This window comes from Crocodylus siamensis, chromosome 4, assembly GCF_052110815.1.
Source record: "Crocodylus siamensis isolate JL-2025a chromosome 4, ASM5211081v1, whole genome shotgun sequence".
In the NCBI taxonomy this organism is placed as follows: domain Eukaryota; kingdom Metazoa; phylum Chordata; order Crocodylia; family Crocodylidae; genus Crocodylus; species Crocodylus siamensis.
Window position 1 is genome coordinate 102,901,264 of NC_143398.1, and position 25,745 is coordinate 102,927,008.

Below are 25,745 nucleotides of genomic sequence, written 5' to 3' on the forward strand. Positions count from 1 at the left end.
GCTGGGTAGCAGGGCAAATTAGACTGTAGAGAATGCTCTGCTGCTGTAGCTAGATGTACTTGGGGATGGTCCTGGTTTGAGCAGGGGGTTGGACTAGATGACCTCCTGAGGTCCCTGCCAGCTCTAACTTTGTATGATTCTGGTACCTGAACTAGCTCATTTACAGCTGAACTTGGTTGCTAAACTAGGTTGCTAGCAGTTTTTATACACTACATTATGCCCACCAGTGCAGACACACCAGCGAAAATGTGTTAGTTTTAAATACTGAAGATTTTTCCTCCAACATCAATAAGCAAATGCTTGTGTGTGTCCTATAGCTTTCTCTTGCAGTGTGTATTTAGGGAAAATATAAATGGGAGTTTAGTCTGAGTCATGTATACTCAATAACACCTCTTGGGCAAAATTCAACTCTACACCAAGGGCCAGCACTAGGACTAAGGCTTAAGTGGAAGCAAATGGTGCCCAGACCTAGTGCTAACTCTCTTCACTGGGGTAATTTCACGAGAAAGGGCTTGACTGTCCAATCTGATTGAGCCCAGCCCATGTAGAATGGCATTTCTCTAATTCAGCAGACACAGGGGCAGGCCTGACTTACCTGTGGGACAACATGCCACTGGAGGAGTTAGTGCAAAGTGTTCCTTCTTCCTTTTACACCAGCAAAGAGTTCACTAGCTACTTTGTGCTACCTTCCTTTTGCAAGCTAGGGAATCTGCCCCGCAGTAGTACATGGCTAGGGGAGCCAATAAGCTAACAGGGATGAGGCACTGGTTTTCATCTCATTAATTTCCCATTTTACTATCTCAACCCAGTTGTTTAATTTTGTCTCCTAACAGCAGCACTTACAGAATTCTCTTAAAAAACTAGTACTCAAGAAATAGAAAGCATTTTATACAGTGGGGTTTTAAAAACAGTTCCAGCAACAACTGAAAACACCTGTAGCGAAACAAGGAAAGCTTCCGCTCATATTTACTCACAATGAACCAGTGTCTGTCCAAGGCTATGATTTCACACTCTTTTTGTACATCCAGTAAGCAAGTTGGTGGTGTATGTAGTGGCAGAGTAGTTTATATGTCTTGCTGTGACCTTGGAGGCCTGAGTTTAAACACTTGAGTTCACAGCAACTGTCTGCAGGTAACCCAACTATAAACGGGTAAACTTGTCACTCAAGCTGGGGAATAATGGCAGCCAGATGTGATGCTGGTGACATCACTCCTTATGGTTGTTCAGCTGTATATAGAAACCAGGGTACCTTAACCACACTAGCTCTATGGATTGCTAACCTTGGAAAAAACTTGGAACAGGCTAAACACTAAACTGTACTGTAATGGAAGCCTGATACCGAAAAAGCCCAAATTACATGGTGACAGCACTGAAGCACATGCTTAGATGTTTTCCTAAATGGGGTCCTAGCTGGGATAAGATACACATTTCTAAGATAGGCTTGAATGCATGTCAATTCAAAAGCACATTGGTGTTATTTCAAAATTTTAAATGATGAACAGATATAAAAAGCTACTCACCACTGAGCACAGACTGATGTACGTGCATGTTTTGCCATCCCCTGAATAGCCTTTCAGACAATTACACACTGCCTATCAGGAGAAGACAGGAGCCAGATTAACACTAAAGCACATGAAACTTGATCACAGTAGCTTTTAATCTTATTTGTTTTATATCATCCAGGCTGATATTCATGCCAAATGAAGGGAAAAAAGAATGCAGAATCCCATTGTATAGTAAGAACCATTTTGTAATTTTCCCTTTCTTTAGCTACCGGCACGTCACCCCTCTGGGGCACGTCCCCAGATGGTGTAAGCCACTGTAGCCCCATCGGTCTCAATGGAGCGATGCCAGTTTAAACCGACTAAGGATCTGTCCTTGTACATCTATCTATCTTGTTTTTCTTTTGGAGCTCTGGCTATCTGGGAATGGCCTCTATCTCACCGCCTACAGTGTTTCCATTTCAAATATCAGCTGAAAACACAACTCCTCTTCCATTTTTATCCGTATTATTTAAATTGGTAAATCAGGTCACACTATTTTGAATAAAAATAAAAGAAAGAAACTAGGACACTTTTTTCAAAACCTTTTTAAGGTGATGAAATACTTTTACAAAAAACAAAAATATTTTGTTCATTCTGTTGTTGCTACTGGCATTTTCTTATTCAACAGTGTCATATTCATTTTTTATTGTAATTACACTATGATTTTTTCTTTGCTGCATGCTGTTACCACACAGCTGAAAAGTTAATATGGCTAAATGAAATTACTTGTTCTTCCTTTAATAGTTGTACTTAATACCTGTCATTTTAGAGTCTGGGGGCATTCATTACATTATGTTCATGTTATGAAATAATACTTTTTGAGGTATTATTCAGGTATCAGAAACTAAAACTACCAAGTAGTAATGGCAGTTTATTTAGTGTACTCAGATTCTAAATATACGTTAATAAATGACCTAACTCTTTGAGGATACAGGTTTCATAGATTCATACATGTTATGGTCAGAAGGGACCTCAACAGATCATCGAGTCTGATCCCCTGCCCTGGGCAGGAAAGAGTCCTGGGGTCAGATGACCCCAGCCTTCTCTTAAAGACCCCCAAGGTAGGGGAGAACACCACCTCCCTTGGAAGCCCATTCCAAATTTTGGCCACCCTTATCGTGAAGAAGTTTTTCCTGATATCTAGCCTAAATCTGCTCTCTGCCAGTTTGTGACCATTGTTCCTTGTTACCCTAAGAGGTGCCCTGGTGAACAGAGCATCTCATGACCACCCTTCCTGGACTCCCATCTTGCCAATACTCTTAGCCTGCAGTGCATCATTGACTAGACTCCTAAGCACAGTGAAGTTAGCCAGGTTGTAGCCTTATTGGTCTACAGGCAAAAGGAGTCATGAAAGAGGTGATCTTTTTTATTAGACCAACTAGATATTTGGAAAAAAAATTCTTTATTTGCAAGCTTTTGGGCACACCCAGAGAATGCAAAGATTGTACAATTTCTCCTAGGTGGAAATGAATACGAATGAGAAATGAATATTAATGAAATATGAATTTTCATTTCCACCTAGGAGAAATTTTGCAACCTTTGCATTCTCTATGCCTGAAGAAGGGTGAGTGTGCCTGAAAGCTTGCAAATAAAGATTTTTTTTTTTTGCAAATATTTAGTTGGTCTAATAAAAGATATCACCTGTACCACAAGTTCTGTTTCCTAATTCTTTGGGGAAGCACAGGCAAGTCAGGTTTAGAATTAATCCTCTGTTTGTAGACTTTTATAGAAGATAGAAGTATTAAACATATTACTCCAGGTGGGTCAACTGCGGGGCTTCTTAGAAAAAAGCATAGCCACTGCTGGGCTGCCACAACCCCTTCAGTGTAGATGGGTGGTTTCAGACCCCCCACTATGAGCTGTCCCATGCATAACAGTTGAGATGAAGGAGTAAATGTTCTGTGTTAGCAAAAGGACTGATACAGATAATTTCCCTCCTAGAGCAAATGGGAAGAATGAACCTGACTATGACTCACATTCATTGTCTTTTTGGCCCTGCTCCTATATTTTCCTTTTATGCAGGCTGGATTATACAGTTACAGTCTGGCCCAGAGTTACTGAAGCATGTCTGAAGTACTAAACTAGAAACACAGTAATAAGTAATTCAGTTATACAGTTAAACTTACTTTCAGGAATCAGTGGCAATTACAAATGTCAATAAGTAGAACTGTAGTATTATTAGTTAATAATTTGTTGTAAACATGTTGTACTTACAATCATTGAATTATAATGTCTAACTGTTAAACACTACTAGCTTCAAACACATTTGAATGGCTGTAGCTACCATTGCTCTGTTTTCAGTAATGACAGAGCCATAGTGGTTGATATTTGCACCAGAGATGCCAGTTGTGCTAATGGAAGTTTTTCCTCAGGGCTTCTAGCTCTGTTTTCAGATGAAAACTGCTAAAAAATATAGATTAATCAAGACTCTCCTCCGAATTACATTTCCTGTCAATTTTTTTTAGCTTTGTTTTTAGCTTTCTCCACGTTTTTCTAGGTTTCAACAAGAAAATGAAAATTATTGAGGAAAGCAGACACTTCACACAAACTACTTTGTCATACCAAAAATCCAGTTTCTGAAAAAAAAAAATCAGAATTTTTTTCACTAGTTCTGACTGGAAATGGTCAAACTAATCTTATATGACTGCCCTGACACATTACTTACCTGGTTAGGTCCAGTTTGTGTGCATTCTGCATTTCTATCACATCCACCATGGTTCTTCAAGCAGGGATTGATTTCTTTATATAACAAAAACAACCAGAAAGATCTGAATGATTTATACATTCTCACTTAATGGCCTGTGTAATGTAAAGTGTACTAGGATTGTGGATTTGAGATAAAGATGATTCTTTTTGCTTCTTAATATGCACCTTATAATTTTTTCAACTTTTTTGGCAAGGACTGTAATCATTCAGACAATACTGCTCATAGAATGTTTTTTCTGTGAGGTTTAATATGGTAAGTCTTTTTACTTGGCACAAAATGCCCATTGAAGTCAATGGAAGCTTTTGACTTCAGTAAGTTTAGCATTAGGATCCTGAAATAGTTATTTTTGTTGGGATTCAGATCTCTGGTATCTTCACAGTTATTAATGCAGAAGAATTGTTAGTTATGGTGAGTCTTGCATTTTGCATTTCCATGGATATGATTTTCTTTTAAAAGTCTTTTGCATTTTGCTTCAAAGCAAAAGGTGCAGAGAGCAGTTTCTCTTTAGGGATCCTTGGCTTCCCTTGCTTATGCTAAGGGGTATTAATATATATGGGATATGCGTTCTATAGACATGCCAGTACTACCTCTCCAGTTTATGACAGGACCACTGATACAGTTTGCACTTACCCAGGCAGACTATTCCATCCCCAGTGTATCCAGTTTTGCAAACGCATACTCTGTTCCCAGGGGTGGTTCTTCTACATTCCGCTTTGACAGAACAGCCACCATTACCAATTTCACATGCATCAATAGCTGCATCACAGGGGAGACAGAAAACCGTAAGGTATTTGATTTGTTTATTTTTAATTTGAAATAACTCTAAATACAAATAGATTCAATGACATTTCATAAACAAACCTTTCTGATCTAAGAGTTCACAGAAACAATTTGCATTGTCCAATTTATTTCTTAATGGTTACAACAGGAAAAGAAAAAAGTGCATTTCTAATGTGGGAATCATTTGTTCTTCCAAAATTCCTTTCTCTCATTGCTACATGTGACAAAGAAAAATAAATGAGAAGGCTTTCACAGTTTTCATGGGAACATAGGGATTCTCCTAAGTTTTCTATAGTTTGCTCCCTACCTCTACACTTAAACAATCTTGCTTTGCAGGATGTCTGGATGAGTGTCCAGTCCTTGAGTTTCCCCAAGGGGATGCACGTGTCTGTAGGGCAGAGCGCTTTGCACCTACCAGTCTAGTAAGTCAGAGATTGAACCTCTGGAATCAAAATTCCAGCCTCTGGTTTGACAGAAGTGAGCATTTCCTTCTGGGCCAATGGGCTTTTCTGATAAAAACAGAAGTCCTGTGGTATTCAATTCATGCTAAAAAAATGCTGTCACAGCGCTAGTGTCAGATGTTGTATTTTCAGCCATTACAGTAGAATACAATATTTCTAATATGGACAGTCCTATGGCATCAGTCATCCCTCTTCTAGGAAGAAGTCTCATTGACACAAAGTCAAAATGGCATAAATACATGGGTGGCAGTATGTTTAGGCTGTGTAGTACTTTGACTATTCAGATGGAAATTCTTGCCATTTTCTCAATTCCAGAAAATGCTGGGCCCCTGACAGTGACCTGGGCTGGGCTGGGCTCTGCTGAGATAGGTGTGTAGGGATGCAGAAACCTGATGCCCATGACCCCAAAGAGCTCTTCTGGAAGTTTGAATGGCCATAATGCAGAGGTATTTTGGCTCATAATCCTTTCTGCTCAGGAATATTTCTACACCAGAAACCAAGAAGGGTTGGCATAGAGCCACTATGTCAGCTCTGCACCACCAAGAGCTCCCTTTATACATGGAGAAGTTCTAGGTAGCAGATTAAACTGGCTCTCGGATTTCTGCCACTAGGATATAGCAAATATCCATCCAGAATACGGGTGGCAGGATCTTGACTTCAGATACTGCTCCCTATTATGGTGAGACAAACACTCCCTTGTTCTCCAGGGCACTATTTTAATCAGATAAGGATTAGGAAAGGCAACTATCACATTAATTACATGTACTGTAGCAAGAAACAATCTGGGTCATAAATCTGGACATGTCAATTTTTCAAAAGAACACCTGGGATTAACCGCAGTTGCCTCTTTCTTAAATTCTCCATTAAGTAGTTTTATTTTAGCATCTGAAAATGTGCATCCATTCAGAAAACAGACTAACTGCAGAACTGACTGAAAGTGCTATTGTACCCCAAATCAGCCTATATTCAACAGGCTTTGTCTGAAACAGAGAACAGACACAAACCAGATTTTGTCACTCCCAAACTAACCCAGCTCCAGTTGTGCACAATATGTTCCTTATTCCCCATTCTTCCCTTTTAGCCACACTCTACCACATCTCAAAGATTTGTCCTTTGCTTTTGTGAATCCGCACCTGTTGCCATCTATTCATTTGAAGTAAACTGGCAGCAATCCTGTTTTCAATTCATGTATATAAAAACATGCATCTCTCGCCAGCACTTCTGTTTCACAGTGAACATCAAGTACTTCAAGCACATTCTTTTAAAAGGTAGAAAACAAAATCTACTTGCCTGTACAGTATGTTCCATTCCCCTTAAACCCAGCTGCACACTTGCAATATGCACTACTATTAGACTGGAGAAAGCAGCTAGAATAGTGAAAAGAAAAAAATGCTACATCAAAAATAAGCACTTTCTCTGTATTTTCATCATTCTTCCACCACATCTTTCTGAATGTGATGCTCATAAAACCGAATGGACAAGCAGCTTTGAAATATGACACTGTTATAACAATGCTATTAATTAAAATGAAGGAATGTCAACATTTCACAGTGACTTTACAACACACTCTAATTTTAAGCATCCAAGTGTCTGCTGTAGCCCTGCAGACATCCTTGCCATCTATCAAGCTAGCAATTTCATGTCTGTTTTCTCATGACTTGTGCAAAAGTGTCCTTTTTTGAATGCAAACCTTGTTTTTTTGCAGTCTAGAAATATAGGGGCGCAAAGTTGGGCATCAAAACATTTAATGACCTCAAATTAAAGACTGTATTTGTAAATCTGGCTGATACAGCTAAAAGAACACCTGTTATGATCTACAAAGAACAGATAGAGCAAATGTCTGCACTCAGCAGATTACAAGGCTGCCCAGGACTGCGTCCTGCTTTTTTAAACATACATAGAACTCCTCTGTGCTGATCTAAGAGTATAATTTTGAACAGAAGATGGGATAAATATTTAAATGAAGTGGTCAGTGGAAAATAAAAACAGATCACTGAAAGATTTTGAGGTCTTCTCGCATCCTGTTTTCCTGGCCTTAAGTCTGTACACGTGAAGTGATCTTTCAAAATATCTTTCCTTACTCTCCAAAAACCTCAGATGTCCCGACCAGTCTTCTCTTGTGCGTATGGTGACTCACTGGGTTCTCTTCAGCAAGTGCTTAGTGCAGGGGCAGCTATGTCCCTTTAAAATTTTATTTGTCCCTCCCCTACATGACTGGATTTTATACGTACTTTGCACTGGTATGACATGTTCTGTTACATGCATCATCTTTGATTTCTGAAAGAGAGAAACCACACAGACTTTTACAGCTTTGCAAGTCAACATTCTAAAGCGATAAATCCTTTTACCATCTTGTTTCAAATACTCCCTTTCACTCTCCTCCAAAGGCATACAGTTTTACATTTATCTCTCAAGAAAACTGATAGAAGCCACTGGGATTTACTTGTGGTTTAAGATACTTTTCACTGGGTGCAGCTACACGAGATGCTTACTGTGGAACTGTCTGATTAGCTCCATAGTAAATGTCTTGCATCCACACATGCAGAGCTATTAGACTGCAGGAAACCAATAAACTCTACAGCAGGACAGTACTTGTAAATACAAGAACTAGCCTACCGTGGACTTATTTACTGTGCAGCAACACACGTGTAGATGCTGACCTGGGGGTAAATGTGCATCTGGTCAGCCCAGCCAGCAGAGGGCCACAATCCTTCCTGCTGCCCTGCCACATGGCTCAGCAGCTGCAGGAGCCTTATGGCTCAGTAAGCTCCGCTGCCACCTGACACATGCACCTGCTGCCTGGTCCTGGCCTTCCATGTCCCTTGCCAGCCTGGGGCTGCCCCCTGGATCCTGGGCCACACTGCCACTCCCAGCTGGAGCCTAAAGCTGGCCCCTGTGCCTTCTGCCAGCCCAAACTGTCATCTGGGCAGCTGTGGCTGGAGCCTGAAGCTCCCTCTGGTTGCTGCACGGATCAGGAACAGCTCTGGCCTAAATTGCTCCTTCCAGTTCAATTTGCTTCTGTCCTGGGTGCATGTGTAGATGTTGTGCCTAGGAATAGTTTAATGCATTGCAAATTGCTCCACAGTTTATTTAGTTGCATTAATTGTATGTGTAGACATGCCCACTGGGAATCAAATGGCAGTATCCAGCCTTCTGTTCCGAAAAATCCATCCCTATATACTGGGATACCTGTCCCAAGCACCACTTAAACCATATTTGGGGGCATTAGGTGGTCTGTAATTGGTGCACTGGCCTTGTGCTGGTATTTTACCTATTTTTTAAATATGGGAGAAAAGCACCTTTTTAAACCACTTAATAGTTAATCAACAATATGAGATACAGGAGTTAAAGGAATGAAAGAACCTCCAAGCAATTTAAATTATGGATTAATTGTAATTATTACAAAAGTTATCTTCAGCATTACCTACTACTTGACTTATCCCCCATCAGACAGTTCTACTGTTAATCTAGTAAAAGGAAGGGAGCTGTACTATTTCTCTTAATTCTTTTATTCTGTAAAGCCTACTGAACAAGCATTGTATTGAAACTGGCTGCATTAACTCATTGTACTGTGCCTAATTTCATTTTCCCATTTTAAATCTTATCTAAAATCTTGTTCTGCTCTCTAGCAGCCTTGGATAGAAGTCACAGTTTACAGGGGGCTAGCAAAGGAGCTAGGCATAACTGAAATGTCACTAGAAGATCCCAGAATAAATTTTAGTGAGAGTTCAGTGGTGCATACATAGCTGCCTTGTGCTGACTGATGCATAAGATGCATTTCATCCCTAGGGGATGTACTGTGTCATCAGTATTACACTGCATAAAAAAATAGCAGATGGACAACACAAACCCCCTAAGCTGGGGCATCTTCACCCAATTGGGGGTGGGGGGTAATTGCCTCTGAAAGAATGAGAGACAAAATGCTGTTGGTGTAAGTTATACAGATATAAGGTTCATCTGTCCACATCCAGTCTGGGGTAGATGTTTGTTAAAGTGGCAAAGTGGTCATTACTTGCTCTTTTGTCATCTAGAAGTGAGCTGCTGTAATGACTGCCTCCTGTGGGAACTACCCCAATATAGCTGCACATCAGTCCATTCCTGATCCTGGTTTATGTTATACAAGTATACAACTGGATGTAAATTACACCGGGGTATGTGTACAGACCCTTGGTGTACTGGTATTCTCACTTAGTTCATACTGTGTTTTCATGAGGGGCTACTAGCTACTGATTTTCTCTCTTGCATCTCCATATGCTGGTGAGCAACAGTACTTTTTGTGTTTCTCTGTAACATCTGCCTGGTAGTTTGGTATTAAAGATTCTATGTCATCTAACCTATTAATTTCATATAGCACCTCTCCAATCTAGACTGATATGCCTTACATTTGTGCTGCTGTTAAGCATGTAGACCTGCAGCCCAAAAAGAGTCACAGGGAGTTAATTACTCAGGTCCCATTGCAAGTCTATGCTTTTCCAAATCAATTTTCTTTTCTAAGCCATGAGTTTATTCCCCATAACACTGGTGGTTAATTCCTTATATACAAAACAGAAAGCAAAATAAGGATGTTTCCTTCTGTGGCAGGCTGAGGGCCTTTTTATAGTGTTGAGAAGCTGCTTGTTCTAGGTGAGAACCTCAAGTACACGTTACATTAAGATGTATTTTCTGCTGGTTATTGCTCTAGATACACTGAAAAATATGCTGACTTCTTCAGAGAAACTTACCACTGTTGCATCTCACACCTCTCCATCCAACATCACATTCACAAGTGCCATCGCCTTCAGTCCCACTGTTGCATTTCCCATGGACACAAGGACATTCTAAATGTGCAGATATGATTAAATCATTTAATCCAGGAATGCTCATCTCCCAGCCCACGAGTCAAATCCAGCCTGCAGAGCCATGGCATGTGGCCTGCAGGGTTCCTTGGGAGTTGAGAAATTTGGTGGTGGGGGAACAGTGACAATTAAAACTGCTACCCTTCCTTTGCTGCTGAATTCCCAAGCACGGCACAGCAAGTTAAAAGCCTCATATAGTCTAGACAGCACATTAAATGTCTAGACTGGGCTATGCAACCTCCTCTGTACAGTCAGATCAGGCCAGGCTATCCCCCTTCCCCATGTACATACCCAAATTGAGGCTGGGACATGCCCCCTTTCCCTCCATGGCCAGATGAAGCCAGGCCATGCCCTGTCCTCCCATGTGGCCAGGTTGGGGCTGGACCACATTCTCTTTCCTCCCTTCTCCCCTCCCCTGCATGGATGGATGAGGCCCACTGTTGGGATCCAGCCTGCAGACCAACTGGGTACTGTCCATTTGGCCTGCAGGGCAAAAAGGTTGAGCACCATTAATTGAATCTATACTGTGAATAGAGTACAGGAACAATGGAAACATTAGAAGGATTTTCCAAATGTATTGTATCCACATAGTCTTTGTTTTCTAATCTCTGGCTCCTTGTGCCCCCTGTTAGCCAGGGCTGTGCTGACCTGGCTCAACCTGCCGCAGTACTGGGCGTATGTTCAAACACAGTGCCCAGGAGCAATACACTCCAGTGTGATATGCGCCAGGGTTTATTGCTCCGTGCTAATTGCACACGTAGATACGTCTATTATGTATATTTCAAGGGTTGTATTGCTTTGCAGTAGAAACTTTTCAAAGACAAATGGACCTGGGGTATGTAACCTTTTTTTGCGCCTTTGAAAATAAACCCCTAAGTTGGGGGTAAATTATTTAGAAGAGTGTTTGCAATTGGTGTTTGTTTGCCACTTAGCAGAGAATAAATCTGAAAAATTAACTTATAATTTTCAAGTTACTGCCTCCATGCAGGACTTTTAACTGGAAATCATATTGGTGAGAGGTGAAAAGAGAAAAGCTTTTCCTGAGCTGCTACATGAAGGTAGTGCATGTAGGTCATGCAAGCAGAGCTAATAAGTGGAGAATTGCTGTGAGAAGCATGGTAGAGGGAAAACACCTCTATTAGAAAAAGAGAAGAAGCAATTACAATCCTGTGCATGAAACTAGCCCAGTATAATTGGGTAAAATGAGGCGTTTGAAAGATGGAAGTTTTGAGACTAGTACCAGGGCTGCCCTGGTCGAAAGGTGAAAGTCCAGCTGTGCCAGGGAATGAGAAGCTGTCCTTCACTTGCCTGGGAAGCTAAAGGCAAGACATCTTAATTTTAAACTATGCTTTGGGTATGCCTACATGAGATGCTATGTTGCCATGGCGAGGAGCTACAGTGATGTCGTTCATTTCTATGGCAACTTAGCATTGGCATGCACAAACCATGAAGCCACTACTACTAAGCAGTAGCAAGAAGCTCCTGTGCAATAGCTTGTTGCTACTGTGCAGTAGGGTTGGAAATGACCCATGTGATGCTGGGACTCTGCAGTACTGGTGGTTACTGCTCAGGCAATTACTGCTCAGTAACCAGGCACATGTGTAGACGTGCCCTCTGTGGGATAAGCTTTTGCCCAGTCTTGTGGTTTAACTTCTAGTCTTGTGATATGTGTTAATGGGAGTCTCAGCTTCCGTTAATAATGGAAACATGTAAGAAACTAGCTCTCATAGCTGCAAACAGAAGCTTGAAAAAGTGACCCCAATACTTGGTTAAAACAAACAAACAAACAATCCCTTCAAAAAGGCAACTAAAAAGAACCTTCAAAGTTAGTGGGGTGGTGCTGTTTTTTAAATCTCCTAATTTTTAAACCAGACAATGAGGTTTTGGGATCCGATTCAAGATTTTGAATACTTGGGTTTGGCAATACTGGATATATTATTTTCTTAACACCCTGCAAACATTCTCTCTTCTTCAAGCTCAGTGTGTGTGCGTGTGTGTGTGTGTGTGCAAGCGTGTGTGTGTGTGTGCGCGCGCGCGCGTGTGTGAAAGCAATATAATTGACCTTGTATAATTCTGGTGACTTGATGGAATTAGTTCTGATTGATACTAGTACAGGTAAGAAGTTATTTAACACCTACACTGAGGGTTGAGAGAGTTGAATCATTTAGCCACTAAAACTCTGTCCAATGTCAGAGACTTTTGGTTGGTTGACTTTTCTCTTACAGAGCTGGCAAGTTTTGGGAAGGTACCCATGTAGTTTAGAATCAGTAAGTACCTTGGTCACAGTTGCGGCCATATTTGCCTTCATTACAGGTCTCACATGCTGTTCCATTAAAACCCTCATCGCATTTACACTCTCCTGTGCCATTAACACCATCCATGCATACGCCATTTCCAAAGCAGGCATTTCCAGCTTTTCCTGGACAGGGCTGGCATTGTGGACCAAAGAAACCTGCACAGCATCCTCTCGTCTGAAGAAGAAAGACAACATAACAAAAGGTGAAGTTTTGGCTTTTAAGTCACTCCCCAGTTACTTATGTGCAGGGAGCTGTGCAAAGCTACAGCATCCCAAGGGAGGATGCCATGAAAGCTCAGTTTCTGTGCTTTGAAGGTGAGGAGGAATGCAATGGGGAGTAGTCAGTTTTCCCTCTCTTACCTTTTCAGTGCTTGTAGTGTAGGGACTACTACTGAGAAGATTCAAACTCCTCCTTCAGTTTAAGGCTAAGGTTATTACCTAATCTCAACTTCCAGCCCTCGCCCTGCACTATTCCTAATTGCTGATGTCTTGTAATTGTCAGAAGCTTCTTACACTTTTGGCCAGGCACTGTGACCAGGACCTCTTTCTGTAGTGAGGCCTACTGAGAGGGTTATTAAACTGTAGGGCCGGGGCTACCTTTTTGTTTTGTGTTTGTTCTGTGTTCTTAGTACAGTGGGGTCCTGGACCATGGCTGTGTCTCTACGATGCAATCATGATACATATGCTAAAAAAAGACATTCGTTAGGGAATACTCACAATGACAGTCTTCATGCATGTGGTCTGACATCCAATATGACTGGATACTCTTCCCTTATAGTATTCTGTATAGATGCAATATTTCTTCTCTCCTACCTATTTAAAAGATAACTGCATCATGACTCAGTGTCATATAAACAAGTTTTAATCCATACAAACTGGTTATTACCATAATGACTCAATTTAACCCAATGTCCCTGAGAAAAAACATTTCAACTTAAAAGTAGTCATCCTTGGTCAAAATTTGAACTGGAAATATTTCCAGGTTTGAACATTATAATTTTTTCAGTTCAGTTGCTTTTACTTTCCACTGCATTTCTGTGCTTCTCCATTCTGACAAGGAAATATCAAAACACTGTTTTGATAGCTGCTTTTGTATTGGCTTGTATTGCATTTTGTTAGGTTTTGACATAATTAGGAAATGCCATATATCTTGGGAAAGCCTCTTCTTCTAAGATTTCCTGCCTGACTATAATTACAAGAAGTTAGATAAATAACTCATAAATAACTGATCTGGCTCAAACTGGTTTATGCAATGTCCGTCCTAGCCCCCTTGCTGGTTTAACCAGAGATCTGCAGCACCACAGCATGCTCTCTGGGCTGGGTGGGACTCTCTGTTCCACATCAAGGCTGGCTTCTCCCCTCTATGTCTGCCTGGCTTCTCCATGCTAAACAGGGATTATTCCCCCCCCCTCCCCCCCAATGCCTCTGCTTTAGCAGACAGCTCCGGATTAGCTACCTGATCACATGCTGCCTACAGTCTGTGCTGTGGGAGAGACAAAGGCAGACAGGCTTTTTGGAGCTAATCAACAGGTATCTTAATATCCTTCCTTGGAAACCTTTGAAAAGAGCTGTTTGCTCCCCTCCCTCCCCATCACCACTCTCTTTTAAGCACAGATACCCCCCTCCCCTCTGCCTTTGCTGAGCTGTCTATGTATTAGCCAGCAGACCACATGCTGGGTCTGTTCTGAATCAACAGATAGCTGGTAATGTCTCTCTGTTGTTTTCTTAATGGGGCAATAAATACTAAGATAATGGTGATAAACACTGTTATCAGCTCCCCCCCTTCCCCCAGCTTCCTGGCCTGTCAGTTTGCTGCAGACAGTATACAGAAGCAGAGCGGGAGAGTGAAAAGCTCTGTATCATTAACAGATGCATGTGCCTCCCCCCCATGTCCCCCTTTCCTCAGAGTGCTAGCCCAGGGCTGCAGTCTGGCAACACTCCCACCCCTTGAGCAGTGAGCAAGCTCTGCATTTTGCTTTAACAGTCTTTGGATAAATTGTAAAAACAGCATTGGGAGCTGGGAACTCTCCTGGAGAAACAACTCTCTCTAGTCTCTAGTCCAGATTCAGAACCATGAGCCTCCCCTGGAGTTATGCACCACTCACTCCTGTTGTGCTCTTTCTGAGTTTTTTGCAACTGAAGAAATGTTTTATTAGCATTCTATAGTAAAAAACATGGGTGAAAACTAAGAGCTGCCATTTTCCCACGGGTGTTTTGAGTCAAACCAGGTTGATAACCACTGGTCTAAATCGTTTAAATGAAAGAGACAGGCCACATAATTGATCTAATTCTACTCAAATTAATATATACTTATACCAAGGATAAACTGAGCCCATTAAAAATTTATTTGTCTAAAAATTACATAAACAATGTATGCTTTGGTTTCATCATGAAATTAATTGATTACTAACATTAATTGTAAAATACTTACTGCTTTAGTTCCAGGAGGGCAGAGTAATCGAAACAAACATGTACTACACTTTTCCTTAAGAAATGCAAAGGATACATGGTTAATGAAGAAAGAATACATGGGTACATGCATGATTTATGACCTGCAGATATCATCAAGCTCTGTTTCTTAATCTAGCCCTCAGAGGAGCTAGGGGACATGAAACCCCTTTATTATTCTGAACATTCAAGATTACCGTTAGAACTGGACTTTCCAGGAAGGAAGTCCTATACACTGTAGGAGTTCATAACCCTCAGCAGGAGTGGAAAAGAGTGGAGGCTCCAATAGCCAGAGATTGTCCTGCTCCAGTTTCCCTTATAAAATCCAAGTTCAGATCCTGGTCCTAGCGCTGTGCCCTCTGTGACACAAGGTCAATGACAAGCTACTAGAGCACATAAGGCTCCCCTGATACACCATATGATAATGTTGTGGATTCAGCTATGCTCTGCTTCAGCAAAGCAATTAAATACACGCTGAAGACCATCTCTGTTTAATGAATGATGTGATTAAGTCCCACTGATTTTAATGAAATGTGTTTATGTGCTTTGCTGAACTAGGGGCCCAGGAGAGACAAAAGCTGTCCAAGGACATCAAAGATCTATACCACTGGTGTTCAACTTCCAACCCACAGGTCAAATCCAGCCCACGGAGCCATGTCATCTGGCCCATAGGGCTTCGCTCAGGTATGGAAATTTGGCAGCAGGGAAGCAGTAGCAGAATTAATTGTTCCAAGAGCTCCAGCAATTAACACTGCCACCCCTCCCTCACTGCCAAAATTCTAGACCTGTGGGGAGCCTTGTGGTCTGGATTACCATAAGGATCATATCAGGGTGTGGGGTTGTGCTGTGGCCAGATCCAGTATGCAGGATTGCACCAGTGCACAAGACTACACCCACGGACTGACTCCATGTTCAGACTCTACTTTGCATCCTGCCTGCAGGCCAGCTCTGCACCACTCATCTTGCCCATTGGGCAGATAGGTGGAGCACCACTGGTCTACTCTATACTGTAGAGTTTTGGTATTAGACTGAGAGAAGCTTAATGTGAACTTCTAGAAGAATCTTTTTGATAGTGAAATATATTGGATGGTGGGATAGTCTCCAAAGAAAACAACAGAAGCTCCAAAACTTCATTCACTTAAATTTAAATGTAAGTCTCTTTAAACTGGGCAAGGCTTGAACCTTGCATAGTAAAATCTCTTTACTATGCAAGCGAGCCTTTCTCCAGTTAGGTGTGAGGATGTACAGACTGACAGCCTAACAATAAGGAGGGCAGGGCAAGGCACCAAAAGCCAGACTTCAAGTATCTGAAGGCAGCCTCCCAAATCTATTAACTTTTGACATTAAGACATGTAAGGTAAGAGAGGGGAAGGCCAGATAGGGGAAATGGGAATGGGGTGGTTCTCAGGGGACGTTGTAGCCATCCCTGAAAGTGGAGACTGTTACATTCACTCTTTAGTATAGATAAAATCAGACTGTTTATTTATTAAGGTGGTGGATTAATTTAGGCTTAGACCGATGGCCTGAAAAATGGTGCGCACAGTGGACTGTGATATCACTATTGTTTTTGATAAAAGTTGACTGCAGAATCAAAGCAGTGCTTAAAGGATGGCAAAGCTATGTAGGGTTTGGTTGTGGAAACTCCAAAACACTTTCTCCTGGCAAATACAGTACACTATATCCAACATGCCTTAGTTGTATTTTGCTACAAACTCCAACGCTGGACTTCTGTCTCTAACAGGACACAACTTACGTTTTTAATCACAGTGTCATTTATATCACATCTGTTCTTCTGGATTTCCAGGACTTTTCCTAATCCATGAATAATACCCTTGTCAGTTGCAATATTTGTATAATTTATAGGTGCATCATTAATGTACAGCTGTTAAGGAAATGAAGGCAGTTAGAAAGTAGTAGACCAGGTTAACTACTCAGCAGTAACATTAACAGTTAGAGGCAAAACATATGCTTAGAAACAAACTAGCATTTTTGGTGCCCTGGGCAGGAGATGTATGCAGGAGGGAGAAAAAGGATATCATTCAGTAACAAACTCTATTCAAACAACCACTTAAAAATGTGGGCAATGCTAAGGACATGCTCACACCCTATTAATGTACTTGATTGTTGAATTGGAGTCATTTTATGGAGGAGACCACAGGACAGAAAAAGGAGACCAGGGCTACTCAGTACTAATTTGGGTAGGTTGCTTCATCTTCTTGTGCCTTAGAGCATCTTTACATGTGCTCCAGGACTGGAGGAGCGCTTAGTTAGAGTGGCCCCGAGAGCCACACTAATTAAAGCACCTGCAGTATCTCACATATTCAGCATCCTGCACTTCAAATTGGTGGTAGGGGGTGCTTTGACTAAAGCTAGTTCTATGAACTTTAGTTAGAGTGCCCCTGCTGTCATTTTGAAGCGTGGGGATGCTGAATACATGAGACACGGAGGCTGCTGGAGCATGCTAATTAGCTAGTCAGTGGCTACTGGCCTGCATTGTACAGCAGCCATTAATTCTGCATCCTACTGCTACTGGAGATTCTGTTTTCATTTGAAATAGTAATGCTATTTATTGGTGGTCTTTTAATACCTTCCATCTCTGAAGATGAAAGTGCTTTGCAACATGGATAAAACTAAGGGTGCATGGTTGGATGCTGTTCCAACATGTTGCAATTACAACATATCAGAGCGACATCCCCACATGCTGACAGGCACCCTTAGTTTCTTCATGAGTCAAAAGAAGTGTTGTGAAGGTAAATTCATCCATGTTGCAAAGCACTTCCATCTCCAGAGATGGAAGGTATTATAAGTAATAGTATTAAGTATAATAAGATAGTAATACGTATTATAAGAAAGTATTAAAAGTAATAAATAGTATTACTTTTTCAAATGAAAACAGAATCTCCAGTAGCAGAAGCAGTAAGAAATAGAATTAATGGCTGCTTTACAATGCAAGCCCGCAGTCACTAGACACGCAACACCACCATCATGCCTTATACAACCAGAAGCTAAATCTCAACAGCATAATTTAAATCCAATTGAAGGTCACTTCCACTATAACTTTAAATTAGGTAGGCTGTGTCTAGACATGGCATGTGAGTGGAATTCCTGTGACAGTAAAGGTTTCAGAGGTAATGTTGAGTCAATAGCTCTTTCTGTTTGCAAATCAATTAAGACAGAGGCAGATAGTATAGCTAGGTTCAAAAAAGGACTAGTCAGATTCATGGATGATGAATCTATTAATAGCTATTGAACAAAATGGTTGGAGTTGTTTCCTCTGGCATCTCTAATCTAATTATCTTGGATACCAGGAAAGGTAATGAATAGGGGATAGATCACGCTAGATATATTTGATTCAATGATCTCCCTCTAAAGCATCCACTAGTGCCCCCGCTGGAGACCTGATACTGGGCTGACCCAGGATGCCACTTCTTATAGTCATATAATCTTATGATTTCTAAAGAGAAGACAATTTAAATTAACTATAGATAGCAGCACCTGGTCATTTTGGAGAAAGAATCCCACTTGATAGGAAAATCCAAGCATGGTCTCCCTGTGCATGCCATTGTGCATGTCGCTCTTCAAGAGCTTCTCCTCCAAGACAATGTGGTATCGGATTTGGTCCTCATCCTGCAAGATGCAATTAAACCACTGATACTTTTGCCAATAATTTACCATGGGTGCTTTCAGGTGACAAACACATTGGGTGAAGTACTTTTCACAAAACAGTATCAGATGCATGCAGGGTACAATCTCTGATGCTTCAAGACATAAATCAAGCATTAACTGCCTAGATTTTGGAAATAACTTCTCCACGAGCAAGTTATGGGGCTTCTTTGCACTTTTCACTGTATAAACATCATGGTACTGACCAATGATATAGACAAGTTACTGAAATAGAGAAACTACTGGTCTGAACTGCTATGGCAATAGTGTAGTTTTGTGCACAAGCCTGGCCTAAAGATTTTGGAGTTACCCAGATGATTCTTGGGATAGATCCCGCATTTAACTAATTTATTTGACAGAAGATTACATGTGTGGAAGGCGTCTACATGGCACCCTCCAACCCAGTTCCCTGCTGCAGATACAGGGGGAGCCCAGTTGCTTGTTTCTTTTTGCTTCAGCAATCTGTTTATATTGATTTATATATGTTTTTATATATGAAGGTTATTTTCACCAGGGAACAACACTTTTAAAATGACCATTCTCTCTCTCATCAGGGGAATAAATTGGTTTTTTTTCCAAAGGAAATGTCAAATTATTTTCTGATTCTGTAACTGATTGTGTGTGTGTGTGTCATCAGGCCTTGCCTCATATTACTAGAATTGCTTTGTAGCATGCCTTTGGTATGGTCACAAATGCACTATTATATACAGTTTACTGGCTTGTTCCCCTAGCATTGGTCTAGTGAGACTGAGGCAAAATTTTCAAAACCTTCTAAATGGTTTAGGAACCTCAGTATTAATAAAAATCTGTGAAGGTCAGGCTCCTAGGTCATTAAGTCGCTTTGGAAAACAGAGCAAAGACAGAGCTAGTCAGCAATCAGAATTCATATTCTGAGGGAAATTAGGGCATTTCACAAAAATATGTTCTGATTCAGAAAGAAAACCAAAATTTTTCAAATTTCCTGCAGAAAGGAAATTCTGAAAATGGCAGTGTCAGAAAAAATATGTCATTTCCATTTGATTTTTCTGAAATAGAAATGGCTGCTCTGACATTGGAGGACTCTCCAAGGAGACTGCCAAAGTCAGGGACTTTTGAGGTGGACACCTAACAGTCTAAGAGCCCTGAGACCCTACAGCTGAGTTTGGGAATCTCATGGTTTCTAGGCCTCCTCCTGCAGAGCTGAGCTCTCTAGCTAGAGCAGGGGCTTCCAGCGCTTCCACACTCTAGAGCTGGGAGTGGAGCTCCTGCTATAACCAAAGCTCTCAGAGCCTGTGTTCTCCTGGATCTGTGATGGGGAATCTTGAAACTTCAGGCTCTTTAACTATTTCATCTCTACAGCAATGCTGCCCTGGAGTTTCAGAGCCTGAAAATATCATAGGAGTCCTGCACTGCAATAATCCACATAAGCAAAGCTGTCCTGGACCCTTGGAAGTTCTGCAATATATAGCTTCTAGGAAGCCTTCATGGTGGGGCTGGTATAGACCTTGATAGCTCAGTTTCCTGAGGAAACTGCCAAGCAAATTAACAGAAAACCTGGCAGAGGTTTGATGAAAATCTTTCTGTGCTGCCCAAAGTAAGATATTTTTTCCTGAAACATTCTGGGTTTGTATTAATTTTTCTGATGGAAAAAAATTATTTTATTAATTATTTATTTTATTTAACTTTTCTTGTGCTAAAAATTTTCTAACCAGCTCTAGGTTTAGGAGCCTAATTTACATAGGCTTTTTTGAAAATCTTACTTCGGATGGTTTCCTTTTAGTAGGACCGTCCTGTTTTTCAGCAGCTGAGTCTATTCCTCCCTTTCCTCCTTCCAAAGGAGACTAGCTAAGCATCGTACATTTTATACCTGCAAAATGTATTGCAGGGCTCCCTACAATGCCTTTTTCGGTCTTCACTCACCAGTGCTGAAGGCTAATATATACAGTATGTTTTTTAGACCCTCCCCCCCACCATATTTTTCATCTTAAGATCCGTACCATTCCCCACTCTTTAGCCTTTTCAGAAATTCATTTCAGTGACAACAATGACCCCAAACTCCAACATCAGTAGTGTTTACTATCTTACTGGCTCTGTTCATGCAGTGAAGTAGTGTTAACTTAGGGCATTTGTACACACCATGGGGGTTTACTTCAGTTTAATTCTCCCTAAATTGAAGCAGTGGATCTTTAAAAACACCAGTTCAATTAAGGGTGAAGTAAACCCCCGTGGCATGTACACAAGGGTTGGGCCTGACCCTTACCTGCCTTTCCAGTGGTGGGGAGGGGAGGGCGAGCTGCTGGTGGGGCGACTGGTCCCTGAGCTACAGGGGGGCATTTATGCTTCCCTCCGTGGCAGTGGTGGTGCCCCCCAGGAGGCACCCGCCTGCACCCACCTGGCCCAAGTGGTCCTGGAGGGCACCGCAGCTGTGGAGGGAAGCACCCAGGTCCCCATGTAGCTCAGGCAGGCAGACAGACTCCAGGTAGAAAAAAGAAAAGAAAAACAGATCAGGCTCACCTGAGATCCATGGGGCCCAGTGCTTTCCTCCATGGGAAACTAAACCACCTTGGAGATGTTTTATTTGTCTGTGGCCCAAAGTCATTTAATGCACGTTACGCCACCAACATGTGCAAACAGCCCACCATTAAAGCGCATTACGCCATGGACATGTGAAAACAGCTGCACAGCTAAAGCAGTGAAAAGGGCATTAAGCTGCTTTAAAGGCCAATTTTGTGGTGTGTACAAATGACCTTAAATTCCACCAGTTTGGCTTCTACTGGTTTATTTTCAGACACTTCATTTTCCTAACCTGGGCACTTTGGATTGAAAAATCAGCTCTTATCCCTCCAATTTTGAAATGCAGGAAAGTATTTTCAGTCTTCTCTCCTCAGCAGAGTACAAAATCCCTCTTTTCTAACCAGTGTTTTGTTGGGCCACATCTTAGTTTAACTGAACACAGGGACTGAGCCTTTGAACTGTGCCTGATTCCTCTTCCTGAGGTAGAGTTTGCCTGAAAGGGCCAGCTAATTAGGTAAGAGGAGGCACACAGCTTTGTTAGCACTTCCTACTTCTCCTTTGCCACACCCCAAAAGCGAGCCACCAGGGATCACAGCCGAGAGGAGAATTATAGGTAAAGATGCAATAGCAGAAATGCAGGAATTCCTTCAAAACAAAAAGAAAAAAAATGTGATTGTATATGTTACAGGAAAAATGAGAGAATGGTGGAAAGGAAAAGCCACTGTTCTCTGTTTGCATAATTGATTTGTAAAGATGGGCCAAAGTTAAAGCCATTTATCCAAGATTTCTTCCTCCATTTCAGGGTGCAGATAAAGTGGGCTTCAGGTCCCAAGCCTTTCCATTTCTGTGATAAAAAAGCTGGCTTCTTAAAAATCCCAAGCCAGCAGAGTTATACACACTACATGTCTGATTTAAAGACAGAAAGCACCTATGAAGCTTTTTGCTGTCTACAGGCCTGATACTGGAAACATTTATGTGAACAGACTTGACTGGGCATGAACTGAATGGTATACGTAAGTGTTTTCAGAATCACATTTCAGCTCTGTGAGGCTGGAGGGCCTTGACACTGGTGTGTGTGCTTAGCTGCTCTGTTATGTATTTCATTAATATTTTAAAAGCTAGTTTGGGATTTTTAAAGCTGCAAAAGCAGCTCTTAAGGGATACCATTTCAAATGCTTTTTCTGGGAGGTGACACAGGAATAATAGTGTTGCACCATGATATTGTAATCAGCTTAGTAATAAGAAATCATTTGAGTGTCCTTAGGCTCATGTTCCTGAATTAACCCTTTTACTGAGGCAATGTGCTCCAGTGAAGAAAGCATTGGCCTATGGCTCAGGAGACACAGGCTTCTGTACTGAGGATACTGTGGATAAGATACGTCAGGTGAAGTAGTCACATAGGAGACAGGGAAACATTAGTGCCATTGTGTACAATAACTGGGCTCCGAGGTTCAGAAAAAAAAGATAAATTCAAACTGGAACACAGTGTTCAGAAAGGATACTAGGATGATCAGATGAATGGAGAGTCTGTCTAACAAAAGGAGACTAGAAGATCTTCATCTGTTTAGCTTAGCAAAACACAGCCTGAGAGGGAATGTGACTGCTATCTATAAATATACCAATTGGGTAAACAAGGGAGAGGGAGACGAGCTGTTTAAGTTTAAGTATAATGTTGGCATGAGACCAAAAAAAAAAAAGGGTATAAACTCTCCATGAATAAATAAGAAACCTAACTGGTCCTAAGATGGAGCTTGATAAATTGATGGAAGGGATGGTAGTCTGAATCCATTTTCCTCGAAGGTGTAGCAGGCCTGCTCTGTGGCAGCAGCTATTTTTGTAACCCCTCTCCCAAAGGTAGCCTAGAGGGCTATGGCACCCAGTCGCACTCCCTAAGTTATGCTACTGGTTTTCCTGCCAGTACAAAACATGTGAGAGCTTCCTTTCAGTCCTACGTTCCTATGCTGATCTCCTTTTTATAACAATTTGCTGATGAAATCTGCTAGATATTGTGATACCTGTACTTTCAAGTAGAGGTGGGCAAAATTCAAGACCAATACCTGGAGTTTTCCTGTAAATGGGGGAAAAGGCTTCCTGGATTTGTTCCCACCTACTTGTTTTGGTTTTAAAAGAAAACTAACTTACTTCACTGAATTTTTGCAAAAGCAACCCACCTATTCCCTTTCCAGTCCTTTAGTGCTGCATTAGTAGTTTTGGAACTGTAATGGCAATAAGACAAGGCTTTGTGAATTATACATACCAGAGTGACAGTCCTTTTATTTTGGAGGTAACTTTCAATTGCATCGTTACTTGGGGCAAAAACTGTGTAACTGTTCGCTGCTTCTATATCGTTCGCCAGGCTATATTGCTGTTGGGAAAAGATGCAAAAACAACTTGTCATGATGTTCTGTGACTACTCCAAAAACAAGTAGTCTGGGGAACCACTTTTATTCTGAAAATTATATGGATACTTGCAATGACATAGCCCCTGAAAATGGAGTAATCGGGCATCTGTTCTAAGCGGGCCAGCAGTTTTGGCATCATGCCACTCACACCGATGAGGGGCATCAGAACCTACAAATTAAGCACACAGAATATATCAGAGCATTTATATATGTGGGGCTTGCATTTTGGAGGATCAGAAACTGGATAAAATGATATATCAGACAGTATTTGTCAACAGCTGTTGGCTGTTTTCCTGCACCAAGTGTATTGCTTTGCTTAGGAGGATCTCCAGAAAAGATCCTTAAATTGTATGGGCCTGTACCTTATCTATGACATGTATGACTCCATTGGTGGCAGCAATATCACCAACCACAATTTTTGCTCCTTCGACAGTTATGTTCTGGAAAGAGGACAAAAAAATAAGGTTTGCTTTTATATCAGAATTATATCAGTTCCCTAAATGTGTGCTGTTTCACTGAGGCTCTACGCCCTGGTCTAATGTGCAAGCAGCTGCAGGAAAAGCAGTAGATATTCTGCTGTCTTTCACAACCCAGGTGGGGGGCTGCCCAGGATCTCAGTCCTAGAGCAGAGGGGCTGCAGCTCTGATGGCTCCTAGTGAACAAATTGCATGGGGAATAGATGGCACCATGGCTATGTGTTCCTTATATGCTGGCCTGACAAGCTGTTTGGCCACCCAGGGTGGGAGTATGCTGGATCTTTTACATAAATGATGAAGTAAATTAGTCCCTGTTCTGCTAACGCTAACCAGGGGCCTCCAGAGGGTTTGAGCCTCTCTGAGGCCAAATTCCTCTTGCTGTTTTCTGAAGTGGTTTCTCTACACACCACCTCCTATTATGGTCTGCATTGTAAAAGCACCACATATCCCTAGGTAATTCTGAAAAGTAAAGTCTATACATTTCTATGTTTCAAGGCTTTACTGATCTAGTGGAATTATCTTCAGGGAACCTACTTAAACTCCTTCCTCCATGGATACTTGGCTAAAGAGATTCAGTATAACTGTGTGTGTTCCCGGAAACTTCCATGATAAAAGCAGCCAACTAATAAAGTTAGCTTGAGGGGTTGTTAAGGACAGTTGACGTTAGTTATGTAGTATTAAAAATACCTTCAATTAGTTCGGCGCCATCAAGCTGTGCATACAGCCAGCTTATGTAACTGCTTGAGCCTGTTACTTTTACTTTAACCACCCTCTTTCCCCTTTCCCTAATACTGCCTGTTACACTTGCTCAATGTGCCTTGTCGTAAATTCATTTCAAGTTAAGAATTGTGCCTTCCTTATTCCAACCATATACTTGAGTGTGGGAGTGCCACAAATTAGCCTCCCACGACCCCAAGTGCCACTCTGATCCCCTTCCTCTGTCCAATCTGCTGCTCTGCTTTCTGCTCCCTGCTCTGTGCTTTCTGCCTGATCTCTGCTTCCTGTCCTATCTGTTGTTGTGCTGCCTGTGCCCTCTTGTGCATCACAGACTGGCTGTCCCTATTCTAGAGAAATACACTTACTGCCTAGGTATTAGGCATCTTTAAGTGTAAGAGCATGCATGGGTTTGTGCATTTATACCACAGCTACTAACAATGACCATATGGGAGATAAATATGATGTTAAGGTATTTTGCAGGTTATCTTACCTCATTTTCTTTTGATAAGTGCAGGAATTTGCCATGGAGAGATGTTGGCAGTGCATCAGAGGATGACAAATTCTGGAAGTCAGCAAGTGTATAAGCTCCCACTAATATGTGATACCTAAAAGGAAATTCAGTTGGATTCTAATGTTATGGGACAAAGATATTTATACTTTCCTGGAGTTTTTCAAATGAACATACTTTGTGTATCAGAAAATGTTTGCTAGGTGTATAACATTCTGCTTTATGTTATACTCTGATCATGGCTGGGGTCTCTAAATGTACTGAAACAATACAAATGGCAAGTAATTGTATTCAGTGAGGTAACTAGATTGATAGCAATGTAACCAAAGGAGAATCCTGAAGGCTGGAAAAACTGTTTTGCTTGCTTGTAAGTCTTCAAATCAAAATTATGTTTGGCAATAAAAACAATTCATTT

The 25,745-nt window shown here is 41.4% G+C and overlaps 1 protein-coding gene across 1 annotated transcript in view; it reads right to left on the bottom strand.

The window, feature by feature from the left end:
- The window catches only part of STAB2 (stabilin 2), a 138,273-nt gene that overhangs the window by 44,458 nt on the left and 68,070 nt on the right, over nt 1-25,745 (bottom strand). The window contains exons 30-44 of the mRNA XM_090043223.1: nt 25,313-25,427; nt 23,992-24,069; nt 23,700-23,798; nt 23,485-23,592; nt 18,567-18,698; nt 16,825-16,953; nt 15,055-15,108; nt 13,341-13,436; nt 12,603-12,798; nt 10,214-10,309; nt 7,724-7,769; nt 6,783-6,859; nt 4,882-5,007; nt 4,210-4,283; nt 1,521-1,592 (exon numbers count right to left, since the gene is read on the bottom strand). Coding sequence (XP_089899349.1) covers nt 1,521-1,592; nt 4,210-4,283; nt 4,882-5,007; nt 6,783-6,859; nt 7,724-7,769; nt 10,214-10,309; nt 12,603-12,798; nt 13,341-13,436; nt 15,055-15,108; nt 16,825-16,953; nt 18,567-18,698; nt 23,485-23,592; nt 23,700-23,798; nt 23,992-24,069; nt 25,313-25,427 — 1,498 coding nt within the window. The remainder of the gene's footprint in view (nt 1-1,520; nt 1,593-4,209; nt 4,284-4,881; nt 5,008-6,782; nt 6,860-7,723; nt 7,770-10,213; nt 10,310-12,602; nt 12,799-13,340; nt 13,437-15,054; nt 15,109-16,824; nt 16,954-18,566; nt 18,699-23,484; nt 23,593-23,699; nt 23,799-23,991; nt 24,070-25,312; nt 25,428-25,745) is intronic.